A 14561-nucleotide genomic window follows, 5' to 3' on the forward strand; every position below is an offset into this window, starting at 1 on the left:
GTGGAAATCATAAATTACTTAGGGAAGAACTCTCTGTCTGATAAAAACTGGGAAAACTGGAAAGTAATTGGGCAGAAATGAAGTTTAGACCAACACCTTATACTACATTCCACAATATGTTTTGTAATATGTGATCTTAATATTAAATTAGTTAATTAATATTAAAAATTGTGTTATAAAAACTTAGAAGAGATGCAGATTATATACTTTTCACAGCTATGGATAGGAGATGTATTCTTAACCAAATCACCTCTCCATTATTTTATAAACTTTCACATTTTCATCAGGACCTAGACCTTACTCATGGTATCATTATTTACCACTGACTATATCTCTTTCTTTTGCTTTTTTGGAAGGCAGTTGGGGTTAAGTGACTTGCCCAAGGTCACGCGGCTAGGTTTTTGTGTTAAGTGTTTGAGGCTGCATTTGAACTCAGGTCCACCTGATTCCAGGGCCAGTGCTCCATTCACTGTGCCACCTAGCCACCCCAACAACTGATTTACATTATGATATGTAAATAGAGAATAAAAGATCTCTGCTTTACCATATTTCTTATTATCTTCTTTGTAATCCAGTAGGTAATCAGATTATGTCACATGTGCTTGAAGTAAAATATGTATTCTTTGCTTTTCCCACTGAGTTCTCTCCATCTCTTTTTTATTTAGTTTGTTTCGTGTTCTTAATCGACTTATCTCATGTTCTTATAGCAGTATTAATTTCTTGCCTATTTTTTCTTATAAGACTGAATATTTCCTTTATAAATTTTACTATAAGGGCAGGTAGGTGGTACAGGGGATAGAGCACTGGTCATAAAGTCCGGAGGACCTGAGTGCAAATCCAGCTTCAGATACTTAATTAGCTGTGTGACCCTGGGCAAGTTACTTAACCCTGATTGTCTCCAAAAAATAAAAATAAATTTTACTATGAAATTGTTAGGTACATATATTTGAACTTGCTATGCTCTCATTTTTAACAGAATCATTTAGTGCTTGTTTATTCCTTTAGGCTATTCTTATTTGAATTCAATTATGTAAATTCTCATATAATATGTACCACTGAAGCATTTTATGAATTAGCAGTAGCATGGTAAAATTTAGATCAGCCTTTTTGTTTGAATCTTTGCAAACCTTTCTGATTATCTCCTTTAACTAAATCTGCTTCCTTTTAATCAAACTCCTTGAAAAAACCATATACATTTGTTGTCTATATTTCCTTTCCCCTTACTCCTCAGTCCTTTACAAATTGGCTTCCAGTCTTACGATTCAAATAAAACCGCCCTCTCCAAAGTTACCAAAGATCTCTTAATTATCAAGTCTGATGGGTTTTCACAATTATCATCCTCCTTAACCTATCACCTGCATTTGACACAATCTATCCCCCTTTCCTCCTGGATACTCCCTTCTCTGGGTTTTCATGACATCACTTTCTACTGGTTCTCTTCCTAACTTTCTCACCTCTCCTCAGTCTCCTAGGTTGGCTCATCGTGCAAATTACATGACCTAAATATAGACGTTCCCTCAGGGTTCTGTCTATTCTGGTTTTATTCTCTTCTCCCTCTGAGTTGGTCTTCCTGGTCATCCTCTCCAATATTGCCTGCACCTTCACACACCCTTGGCTCACTAGTAGAAACAAAGGAGATGGAATACTCTTTGCTCCCCATTTTCACTTCCAGCTTCTCCCCCTACCTCCATCATTCAGTAATCTCTTCTCCTTTAAGGATCATGTAACTCATATATCAACCGCCCAATCAAAATCCTGGCAGTTGTTGTCTACTGACCTTCAGGTCACTCCTCTTCCTTCCTCAATGAGTTTGCTACCTGGATAACAATTTTTCTCTCTTCCCCAGCTCCTGCCCTCATACTGGGGACTTCAAAATACATAATGACTTGCCCTCAAATAGTCTAACCAGTTAGTTCCTGAACCTGCTCACTTCTCATGACCTATTCCTTCATCCCACCTCAACCACACACAAAGATGCTCAAGGTTGATCTTGCCCTCACTCACAATGTACCACCTCCATGTATAAGAATTCAGAAATTCCCTTATTTGACCATATTCTATTGGCTTTTCACTTCTTCTGCATTCCCACACTAAATGATCCTCTTTGTCCATATTGTGATCCAAAAACCCAAAAACATAATGCAGGCTTATATCAAAACTATGCTCCAGTGTCCCCTCCCTCTTTCTGCCTTAAAAACTGACTCCAGGCTGCAGAGTTAGTTCAGACCTTGTCAGCAAGTTTGGGCATAGCCCTGCATGAGCAAAAGCCTGCCAGGTTGGCAGCCTGGAAGCATCAGCATTTATAAAGCACTACTCAACTACCTGTGCAGTACAAGAGAACTGAAAAAAAAGAGGAAATGGGACATGTTACTAGGACAGGATTCTGTGCAGCATTCCACCAAGTTTGAAGAAAAGAACATATCCAGCTGGGGTCAGTTCTGAGCACCCAAAAGTCAGTTGGAAAGCTAGGTTGGTGAACCATGAATTGCTCAGGGTGGGAGAAAGTTGATACACTTTGAGATCCAGCCCCAAAGGGAACTACAGTCAGAGGGAAGTGAGTCAGAAAGTGAGTGATAGGGGAAAAAAGGGAGGGATGGGGCAGGGCAGAGAAGACTGTAAATACCAAAGATTTCAGGAGGAAGAAAACTCAAAGGCCTTGAACATAAACAGATACATCAACAAGAAATAAAATAACAACAGAAGAAAGTATGGGCACCAGATCTAGTAAATGAATTCAGGCATTTCTATGCATAAATACTGCAAAATAAAAGGAAATTATGCCACACTTGATGAGACTAAAGACCCTGTGGAATTTGAAGAGAACATGGAACTATAAAACACTATTCCTGGGTTGTTTAAAAGAGAAGCGAGAATTATAAGAGCAGAATGAATGTCCTACACAGCACAAATAATGACCAGAAAAGAAAAACTTGAATCTGCAATGGCAAGCCTCACCAGAGAAACAAAAGAGAAAAATAGACTGAGAATGCAAATACACAGAAGTGAAGAACAACCTAGAAGAGATGCAAATAAATAATAACATTTAAAGAAATATACTCACTATGCAAGTAAAACATACAGAACTCTGAGACAGGATATGTAGAGATAATCTAAGGATCAGAAATCTCCCAAAAGAATACAACAGGAGGGGGCAGCTAGGTGGCACAGTGAATAGAGCACCGGCCCTGGAATCAGGAGGACCTGAGTTCAAATCTGGCTTCAGACAACCCAAAAACTAGCCCTATAACCTTGGGCAAATCATTTAACCCCAATTGCCCTCCCAAAAAAAGAATACAATATGACAAAAAACATTCAAAGCATAATGAAGAAAATTATAGAAGATAAGTTCCCAGAACTTCTAAAAAAGAAAATGAAATTCCAATTGAAAGAATTCATGGATTTCCAGAAAAAAAAAAAACATAATGCTACCTAACTCCAAGACACATATTGTCAAATTTAACGATTCAGAAATAAGTTCTACAAGCCATCAGGAGGAAGACCTTCAAATACAAAGGAAAGGACATTCAAATAATGCAAGACTATTCTGGACCCAGTAGAAAAAAAAAGGAGGGAATGGAATAATGTGTTCTATAGAGCAATGAAGCTCAGGATACAGCCCTGGTTGGCCTATCCTACAAATCTGAACTTAACTATGTAGGGCAAAAGATGGATATTCAGTAGTAAAAAAGAATTTAAAATTTTTTTAGGGAAAAAAACTAGAACTGAAGAGATGATTTGCCTCTCAAACACCCCAAACAACAGAAATAGAAGAGTGAATAAATGCCTCCGGTAAGGACAATAAGAGCAAAAGCATAATGACAGAAAGACCAGTAAGAGATTTATTCCTAAATGTACACAAGGAAACAGGTGAAGTTGGACATCTAGTAGAGGTAACAGTGAAAAGGAAGACAGGGGGTATTATGCACAAAACCCACCATCCCACCTACAGGTAAATTAATGCTTTTTTTGTGGATCTACATTAAAACATGGTAGGTACATAAGGTGGGGGGGATGGAGCAAGAGAGGAGGAGTGATGTACTGAGATCCAATCAAAGGCTAGCAGTGAGGGGAAGGGAACCTCTGTAGTCTCTGAAAGAGAAGAGCCTACAAAGGAAAGAGTGAGGAGGAAGGGGAAAAGTTGAATGGGGGAAAGGAAGGAGGCCTTATTTGAAGGTGAGGAGGATTCCACTGATGAATGCTCCTGTGGGTGAAGAGAGCTGATAAATGAAGGGAGATAAGTACCTTGCAACAGATGAGGCCCAGATGAGGGCCTGGGGGATTTGGTGCTTGAAAAGCCTACTTGTTCTGGGAGGCTGGGAGTTTGAATCGATGGGGGCACTTAGCTCCTGGAGGAGTAGGAGAGCATGGATAGACAGAGGAGATTTCCAAACAAATGTAGGGGAAAAAAAGTCCAGGAGAGGCTACAGATCAATGGTGGGCTACATAATCAGGAGCTAGAGGAACCTTTCTATGAGTCAGTATCCTCTCTGACACCTGCAATAATTAGTATTGTTATGGAAGTAAAGCGCAATGGAAAAGAGGAATAGATAGGGTAGTTCCTTCAAAGCAGTGGCAGAAAGTATCTAGAGAGGAAAACTTAAAATGGATACATTGGAAGCTTTGACTGCATGGGAAACACAGCAAAAATAGAGAGATCAGATAATTATTGGGGTCATTAATCAAACAATGAGGGTCTAGAATAAACAGAAAGAAGATGGATGATGAAGAGAGTGAGAGAATCCTTTTTGGAAAGGGGCACCAAAAAATGAAAATTTAAAACTAAGGAATGGGACTAGCTAAAGGAGCAGCAAAGATAAAGGAATATCAGACAAGAGGAGGGGATCAGGGATGAGGGGATGAGAACCGGTAGGCACAGGGCTGCTTTAAAAAAAAAAAGGTAAAGTAACAGAACAAACATAATACAACAGAATAGGGAACTTGTGATTGAAAAGCTTCTGTATGGACAACATTAATACATCTAGGATAAGAAGGGAGGTGATCAAATGGGGGAAAATATTTTATCATATTTTTCTGATAAGGATTTGATCTCCAAAATCTATAAACAATTAATAAATACACAATTTACTATATTGGGAAAATCATTTTCCAACAGATAAATGGTCAAAGTGATGGAAACATAATAAAGTTGCCCCCAGCCTCAACATTCTAACTTCCTTATGGGCCCCATTGAACAGCAGGCAGGGCCTTATTTAACCACACAATATGACTTTAACCATACCAGAGGCCTCCAAATTCAATATAGCCATTGCCCGCAGATCCAATTCACATATTTGAACAGGTGTGTACTTGTACTCAACCACAATCACATCATCCATTTAGCTCAAGACAGGACCACAATACCTAACTATCCATCTTGACCAGACAGAACCACAATAGCTAGCCAATCAGAAAGAAGCACAACCAGGATATTTGGCCACCAAACCATAGTAGGGACCCCTCCCCTATTACCTAATCCCTTAACAAACCCCTCCTACCTTTTAAATATTCATAATTTCTGTGTGTAATCAGTATCATTACACTATAAAATTGCCTGTGTTGTCTTACCAAGCTGCTGGTTCTTCTTGGAACCCAGTCTGCTTCTGAGAGGCATCAATCCTCAATAAATGCCTGTAATCAGATTAGAGGTGGTCTGACTCTGCAAATTCATTTAAGATGACCCCCATAACATACCATGAAACAGCATCAAAGGATATAAACAAAGAGTTCTCAAAAGAATTGCAAAGCATTCACCACCACATGAAAAAACGTTCCAAATCTCTAATAAGAGAATGAAAATCAAACAATTCTGAAGCTTCACCTCACACCCTGCAGATTAGCAAAAATGACCAAAAAATAGCAATGGTGAGTGTTGTAGGGGTTGTGGAAAGATAGGCACACTGATACATTGTTGGTGAAGCTATGATACAACTATTTGGGAAAATAATTTGGAATTATGCCATGAATAAATAAAGTGACAAGAATGCCCATACCCCTTGAACCAGAGACTCCATTACTGAGTTCATACCCAAGGAAGCCGCTGAAAAGAAAAAAAAAGTCCCCATGTACTCCAAAATATTTATAGTGGCACTTTTTGTGATAAGTAAGAACTGGAAACAAAGTAGATGCCCATCAATTGAAGAATGGCTAAACAAATTGTGGCACATGAATGTAATGAAACACTACCCAGGCGTAAAAAGTGATGGGTGTGATGAAGCATGGAAAGATCTGCATGAACTGATGAAGAACAAAGTAGACAAGAAGATAACATACACAGTAACTACAACAATGTAAAGGAAAGGAATGACACACCAAAAAATGAAAAGTAAATGTAACAAAATTATAAAGATCAAGTGGGGCTTGAATGGAGATGAGAAGACATCCGTAATATACCCCTTCGTGAAGGTAGAAGGTCCACAGGTGTTCCATATGTTTTCAGTCTTTTTCAATGTATCATAAGTTATGCTGACTTTTTTTTCCTTTTCAAAAAATACTGTTTGTCATATGAGATGGTTCTCTGGGAAAGGGGGGGGGGGAGAGATACATGGAATACTATGGTGATATAAGAAAAAATATATATCAATAAAACTTAAAAAAAAAAAGAAGGGGGCAGCTAAGTGGAGCAGTGAATAGAGCACCTGGAGTCAGGAGGACCTGAGTTTAAATCCAGCCTCAGCCTCAGACACTTGACACACTAGCAGTGTGACTTTGGGCAAGTCACTTAATACCAATTGCCCTCCAAAAAGCAAAAAAAAAAAAAAGGTACTGGGGCAGCTAGGTGGCGCAGTGAATAGAGCACTGGCCCTAGAGGCAGGAGAACTTGAGTTCAAATCCAGCCTCCAACACTTGACACTTACTAGCTGTGTGACCTTGGGCTAGTCACTTAATCCCAATTGCCTTGCCTTTCCCCCTCCAAAAAAAAAAAAGGTACTGTTGAAAAGGAACTTGGAGGAGGACATAACTGACTCCATTTTGTTCTATAGCTGCCAGGTTATTTTGCTATTTTCATTTTTTTTTTCTGGGTTATTTTTCCATTACACATGGCTTCCTTAGTTGTAGTTATTTACCCATCTTATGTTTCTGTTGTCTCCGAGGTTTGCAAAGCAAATAATTTGCTCACAACTGTTGGGTTGGTTTTTGTTTTTTTTTTTTTATGCCTCCAATGCCTATATCTTACTGAATGTACATTTCCTTTTTCAAAACATGATTAGGCTGCAGAGTATATCACCTTTGGCTGTATCTTGAAAACCTTTGCTCTTCCATATTATTCCATTTCTTTCTATAGTTTCTGGTAGGTGCAACATAGACATATATTACTCCAATTTCCCTTACTTTATATTTAAAGATCTTTCTCCTGGTCTTTGGCAGAATTTATTGTCACTGGAATTGTTAAACTTAACCACTATGTGTCTTGGAGTTTGCAGCCTGGGGTTTTCATCTTGAGGCAATCAGTGGTTTATTTTGATTGACATTTTGTTTTCTGTGTTCAGAAGGTCCCAACTTCTGAACATGAGAACTGAGGGTGGGAGGAAGATTGCATTATTGCATGAATTGTGGTGTTCCGATTTTTTGACTTGTCATGATCTTCTGGGAGACCTATAATCCTGAAGTTGTCTGTATGTAACTTGTTTTTAAGATAATTGGTTTTTTTGTGGAGATTGAGTTGCTTTAAAAAAACTTTTTTTTGCTTTTCTTCTTCTAGATTGTCCCTCATTTGTGTGTATTTGCATTCCTAAACAGTTGTCCTCTCCTTTGTTTCTCTAAGACATGACACTGTAGACTCAAGTTTTCTATTCTGACAATTGTTTCTACTGTATGGCCCATAAATTGACTCCATGATTCATATTTCTCTCCTAAACCATTTTAGAACATCCTCCTAAAGCATGGAACCAACATGCTTTCTTAGGAATCCATGGGTTCCCCTGCCTCATCACATGTTGATTCATTCTCCCATGTCTTGCAATATTCATTGAAAAATATTTAAAATAACTTACATGTTCCAGAGATCATCTTCCTTTTCCTAAAAGTTTTTAATGAAATTTTCTTCCTCCTAAGATCTTTTCTAATTTCAGTCTTTTTTCCCTTATATTTTTATATTGATCATTTTCTGAATTCTTCCCCATTGATGGTGCATACCTCAAGGGCTAAACCTCAAATCTCTCTCAGCTTCCTCCCACACTGAGGAATTCACTAGCCTCAGTCTCTGCCCCAAATAACTTCTGAGGGACAGAACTGGCCTCATCTGGATGCCAGTCTTATTTTCTTTATGCCAGGTAGAACCCCACACATGTGCTGGCACCTGTTCCCTAGGTCTCTGGCTGAGTACAGCTGCAGCCCAACATGCTGCTCCCCAAACCTTCCACTTCCCCTTACCTCCATTTCCTCCACTCAGGGTGGAGAGAGGACAGAGTTCAGCTCAGTTGCTTGTTGCCATAGAAGGCTGTGATGAGAGCAAGCTACAGAAGCACTAAGTGCATTGCTAAGGGAATCCCTGAGGGCAAGGCTGTGAGTCTTATTATACACTTATTCAAGAATGTGAGGGAAGATGAAAGAAGACTTGGTCAAGATGGCGGAGTAGAAGCAGGACCTCCCTGCTGCTCCAGCTTTCATCTTCCCCAATCAATGTAAAAAGGGGACTCTGAACAAACTTTGGAGCTGCAGAACCCAAAAAAGGACACAGAGAAGCTAACCTCCTGCTGAGGACAGCCCGGCAGGCCTGCAGGAATTGGCCAGCACAGCGCTCTGGGAGCTGAGACCAGGTCTCCCGTGAGCCAGAGGTTTTAGCCCCAGGGCAGGCCTGACCAGCCACTGGCAGGAGGGACACCAGATCAAAAGCAGCTGTGGCCATTTCCAGAATTATCAACACACAGATGGGAAGGACAAAGTGAGAGGTCAGTGCAGTCTGGATTTTGGGACCCAATAAGACAGAGTACATCAGCTTTTGCCCCCTGGGTAAGAAGCCGCTGAGGGCTGCAGCCCAGCTGCAGCCACATGGCAGCTTCAGCTCCTGGCTACAGAGTGTAGGGGGACCAAGCAACCAGTCTGAGGGGTAATCGCTCTTGCTTTAACCTGCTTGGATCTGGATTGCATTCTAGGGTGGAAGTCCTGGGGTGTGTATCCAGCTTGCCAGAGCCTGTGGAGGCCTCAGAGAAGGCACTCATCTAATACCGCTGGCAGCTGAGAAAACCCCAGCATTTGGGACGAAAGCTCCCCTGTCTGGTGGCAGAGTCCTACTGTGGCAAAAAGCCCAGGGGTCAAGTGACTGACAGGCAACATGACCAGGCAAAGGAAACAAAACAGACAGAAGATTCCAACATTACACTCCTATTTTGGGGACAAAAAGAAGCAAAGCATGGAACAGGAGGAAGACAGTGAAGTCAGAACTCCTGCACCAAAAGCTTCAAAGGAAAATACCAGCTGGTTACAGGCCATAGAGGACCTTAAGAAGCAGATAAGAGAAGTGGAGGAAAAATTGGGAAGAGAAATGAGAACGATGCAAGAAAATTACAAAATGAGAGTCAACAGCCTGATTGAGGAAAATACACCTTAAAAAATAGACTAACTCAAATGGCAAAAGAGGCTCAAAAAGGCAATGAGGAGAAGAATGCCTTAAAAAGCCGAATTTGCCAGATGGAAAAAGAATCTCAAAAGTTCACTGAGGAGAATCATTTCTTCAGAATTAGATTGGAGCAAATGGAAGCTAATGACTTTATGAGAAATCAAGATGCTATTAAACAGATCCAAACAAATGAAAGAATAGAAGGCAATGTGAAATATCTCATGGGAAAAACCACTGACCTGGAAAATAGATCCAGGAGAGATAATTTAAAAATTATTGTACTACCTGAAAGCCATGATCAAAGTAAGAACCTAGAAATCATCCTCCAGGAAGTTCTCAAAGAAAACTGCCCTGATGTTTTAGAACCAGAGGGCAAAATAGAGGTTGAAAGAATCCACTGATCACCTCCTGAAAAAGATCCCAAAAAGAAAACTCCTAGGAATATTATAGCCAGGTTCCAAAATTCCCAGATCAAGGGGAGAATATTACAAGCAGCCAGGAAGAAATAATTTGAATATTGTAGAAACACAATCAGGATAACACAGGATCTGGCAGCTTCTACACTGAGGGATCAAAGGGCTTGGAATATGATATTCCGGAGGGCAAAGGAGCTGGGATTAAAACCAAGAATCACCTACCCTGCAAAACTGAGTATCATGTTTCAGGGGAAAATATGGTCATTCAGTGGAATAGAGGACTTTTTCAAGCATTCTTGATGAAAAAAAAAGAGCTGAATAGAAAATTTGACATTCAGATACAATAAGCAAGAGAAGCTTGAGAAGGTAAACAGGGAAAAGAAATCATAAGAAACTTATCAAAGTTGATCTATTAATATTCCTAGATGGAAAAACAATAATTGTAACTAATGAAACTTTTCTCAGTATGAAAATAGTTGAAGGGGATAGAAATATATATGTATATATATATATATATATATATATACACATACAGATACATATGTATGTCTATATAAGAGGGTATATGGGCATATGAATACATATGTGAATGTGTGTATATATGTTTACAGGTGTACATAGAGGGAACAGGACCAATTTAACAAGAAGGGATGATACTTAAAAGGTGAAATTAAGAGGTGAGAGAGGAATATAATGAGAAGAGATGGGGAGAGACAGAATGGGGTAAACTATCTCATATAGAAGAGGCAAGGCAAAATGGTTACAATGGAGGGGAAGAATAGGAAGGCAAAAGGGAATGGGTCAACCTTATTCCCATTGAATTTGGCTTGAGGAGGGAATGACATACACACTAAATAGGGTATCTCACACTACAGGAGAGTAGGGGCAAAGGGGATGACAGGAAAGGCAGGCTGGGAGGGGGGGGGGAAGGGAAGTTGGAAGCACCCACTTTTGAAAAGGGATGGGATCAAAGTAGAGAATAGAACAAGTGGGAGGTGGGATAGGAGGGAGGGAAATGTAGTCAGTCTTTTACAATATATCTACTATGTTGGGCTCAGCGCGGCCAAAGGCTGGGCGCCGAAGGTTCTGAGCCGCGCTCGCGCTAGGCATTGTGGGCCGCCGGAGGCTTCCAGAGCGGCGAGAGGAGCGGGTCACCGGAGGGCTCCAGATTAGCAGTCCAAGATGATGCCCATGCCCGTTATCCTCCTGAAGGAGGGGACGGACAGCTCCCAGGGGATACCTCAGCTTGTCAGCAATATCAGCGCCTGCCAGGTGATTGCAGAGGCTGTCCGAACCACCCTGGGGCCCCGAGGCATGGACAAGCTCATTGTTGATGGCAGAGGCAAAGCAACAATTTTCAACGATGGTGCCACCATCTTGAAGCTCCTTGATGTTGTCCATCCTGCTGCCAAGACTCTGGTGGACATTGCCAAGTCACAGGATACTGAGGTTGGTGATGGGACTACTTCAGTGACTTTGTTGGCAGCAGAATTCCTGAAGCAAGTGAAATCTTACGTGGAGGAAGGCTTGCACCCCCAGATCATCATTCGGGCTTTCCGCACAGCCACCCAGCTGGCAGTCAACAAGATCAAGGAGATTGCTGTGACCATAAAGAATGAAGACAAAGAGGAGCAGAGGCGGCTGCTGGAGAAGTGCGCCATGACCGCGCTGAGCTCCAAGCTGATTTCCCAGCAGAAGGGCGCCTTTGCCGTCATGGTGGTGGACGCCGTCATGATGCTCGATGATCTGCTGCAGCTTAAGATGATTGGCATCAAGAAGGTGCAGGGCGGTGCCCTGGAGGAGTCCCAGCTGGTGGCTGGCGTTGCTTTCAAGAAAACGTTCTCTTACGCTGGCTTTGAGATGCAGCCCAAGAAGTACACCAACCCCACGATCGCCTTGCTGAATGTCGAGCTGGAGCTGAAGGCCGAGAAGGACAATGCCGAAGTCCAAGTACACACTGTGGAGGATTACCAAGCCATCGTGGATGCTGAGTGGAACATCTTATACGACAAGTTAGAGAAAATTTATAACTCAGGGGCCAAAGTCGTCTTGTCCAAGCTTCCCATTGGAGATGTGGCTACCCAGTATTTTTCTGATCGGGATATGTTCTGTGCTGGCCGAGTCCTAGAGGAAGATCTGCGCAGGACGATGATGGCCTGTGGGGGCTCCATCCAGACCAGTGTCAATTCTCTGAGCCCTGACGTGCTGGGCAGCTGCCAGCTCTTTGAGGAGACACAGATTGGAGGAGAGAGGTACAACTTCTTCACTGGCTGCCCCAAGGCCAAAACCTGCACGATCATCCTTCGAGGGGGTGCCGAGCAGTTCATGGAGGAGACAGAGCGCTCCCTCCACGATGCCATCATGATCGTCCGCAGAGCCATTAAGGTGTGTGGCCGGCTGGTGGCCTTGTCCTAGGGGCCCCGGGGGGCTGGGCAGCAGAGGCTTCAGGGGGCACTGGGGTGAGGGCATGGCAGGGGCTGTGTCCCCAGGGCCAGGGAACAGCCCCACCTGCTCTGTTGTGACACTCTGGGAGATACCTGAACTCCCTTCTCTCTCCAGCACCCCAGGAGGTAGTTAGCAGCGTTTGGCCAGCCATCATGTGCCTGGCTAGGCTGTGCAGGGGCTCCCGAGGCAGGGACAGGTCAGGCTGGCATCCGGTGGTGGTGGGCCGCAGGGTCCTCTCGCAGAGGCTCTTGCCTGGGCAGGGCCTGTTGGCATTGCACCCCCCAGCGGGCTCTGGCTTCTCTGCAGAATGATTCAGTGGTCGCAGGGGGTGGCGCAATCGAGATGGAGCTCTCCAAATACTTGCGGGACTACTCGAGGACCGTCCCTGGCAAGCAGCAGCTGCTGATCGGGGCTTACGCCAAGGCCCTGGAGATCATCCCCAGACAGCTGTGTGACAACGCTGGCTTCGATGCCACCAACATCCTCAACAAGCTCCGGGCCAAGCATGCGCAGGGTGGCATGTGGTATGGTGTAGACATCAACAATGAGGACATTGCAGACAACTTTGAAGCCTTCGTGTGGGAGCCCGCCATGGTCCGCATCAATGCCCTCACTGCTGCTTCTGAGGCCGCCTCCTCATCGTGTCTGTGGATGAGACCATTAAGAAGACGCGCTCCACTGTGGACGGGCCCCCTGTAGGCCAGGGCCGGGGCCGAGTCCGCCCTCACTGAAGAAGGCCCTTCTGCCTCCCCCAGCTGTCTGCAGGGCTGGCACAGTTAGTTGGTGTTGAGGGGCAAGAGGGGACAAATGCACTTGGCTCTGTTCTCCTGGAAGGTTATTTAAATAAAACTCAAGGCCTGGGTCAAAAAAAAAAAAAATATATATATATATATATATATATATCTACTATGTTATTGTTTTGCATTAGCCACACATGTACAACCTATACTGAATTGCTTATCTTCCCAGTAAGGGTGGGTGACAAGGGAGGAAGGGAATGAATCTGGAATTCAGTTTTAAAATCAAATGTTTAAATATAAATATATATATATATACACACTATTATTAATACTATTTTACATGTAATTGGGAAATAAAATATACAGTCACTGGGGCATAGAGATACACCATGCCCTACTGGAAAAGTCGAAAGGGGTATGGGAGAAAATATGGGAGAGAGCAGATTGGAGGAGGGGATATCCTGTGGAACTGCTATTTTGGGGCAGTGGGTAGGGGAAAAATGGGGAGAAAATTTGTAACTCAAAATCTAGTGTAAACGAATGATATAAATCAGAAGTTAATAAAGCATTTGAAAAATGAAAAAAAAGATGAAAGAAGACTTGATTTGGGTACTCTATATTGATTGAGGAGATTGTGACTTATTGAATAACATGTTTTTTTTAAGACTATGTGGCCACCTTAGTAATAAGTTATGTTATGTTATGTTGTTGTAATGTTGTGTTTAGTTTCTTGAATGTCTTGCTTTAGTTTATTGCTGAATACATAGAGAGTTCATTATACTAAAAAAAAAAAAGAATGTGAGGGCTACTGGGTAAGGGGATACTGATAAGTTAGGATAGCTTTCTCCTCTGTTAATTCATCAGGTTATACCTTATTGGAGTTCTTGCTATCTTAGCCTATTGGGACAGCTGCAATTTGCTTACCTTTTGGCATAATACTTATGTTGCAAAGGTCTGAAAGGGCCTAAGGAATCTAATCCTACATCTTGTTGGTCATATTCCTAGAAGTCACAAGAAAAGTTAAAATAAGATGAACCATAATGGTGAGCTCCTCTCCAACCCTAATGATGATCTGAGATATTTGTCTAGACTCATAGGGTAGTGTCCCACCCTTTTCCCCCTAACTGAGGGCCCTTTTTATAAAGTTTAACCAGAACAGGGTACATAGTCCATGGGCAAAAGAAAAAGAAAAACAAAATACATTCTAATTATAGTTCTAAGGAGTACAACAAAAAAAAGGAGTGGGAAGAGGTAATAGAGATGAAGAAACTTTCAGCCTTCCTCCCCAAATTCATAGGAATATATATACACACACACACATATACACGTGCATATATATGCTCTAAATAGGGTAAAGAGTATCCTAGACTATGAGAAAGAAAGTTCTTCAAAATGCTTAATTTT

The 14561-nt window shown here is 42.1% G+C and overlaps 2 protein-coding genes across 2 annotated transcripts in view; both read left to right on the plus strand.

The window, feature by feature from the left end:
* Positions 1-14561, plus strand: part of UBE2I (ubiquitin conjugating enzyme E2 I) — a 471577-nt gene that overhangs the window by 273397 nt on the left and 183619 nt on the right. The window lies entirely within an intron of this gene.
* On the plus strand, positions 11024-13295 carry LOC138177468 (T-complex protein 1 subunit eta-like). Its single transcript, XM_069108657.1, is given in 3 exon segments — positions 11024-12357; positions 12724-13048; positions 13051-13295. Coding segments are annotated over 3 exon segments (1626 nt in total). The 5' UTR covers positions 11024-11154; the 3' UTR covers positions 13149-13295.

The sequence above is a fragment of the Petaurus breviceps genome, unplaced genomic scaffold (genome assembly GCF_028583685.1).
Source record: "Petaurus breviceps papuanus isolate PSGF00001 unplaced genomic scaffold, PetGlider_PUasm1.0 138, whole genome shotgun sequence".
In the NCBI taxonomy this organism is placed as follows: domain Eukaryota; kingdom Metazoa; phylum Chordata; class Mammalia; order Diprotodontia; family Petauridae; genus Petaurus; species Petaurus breviceps.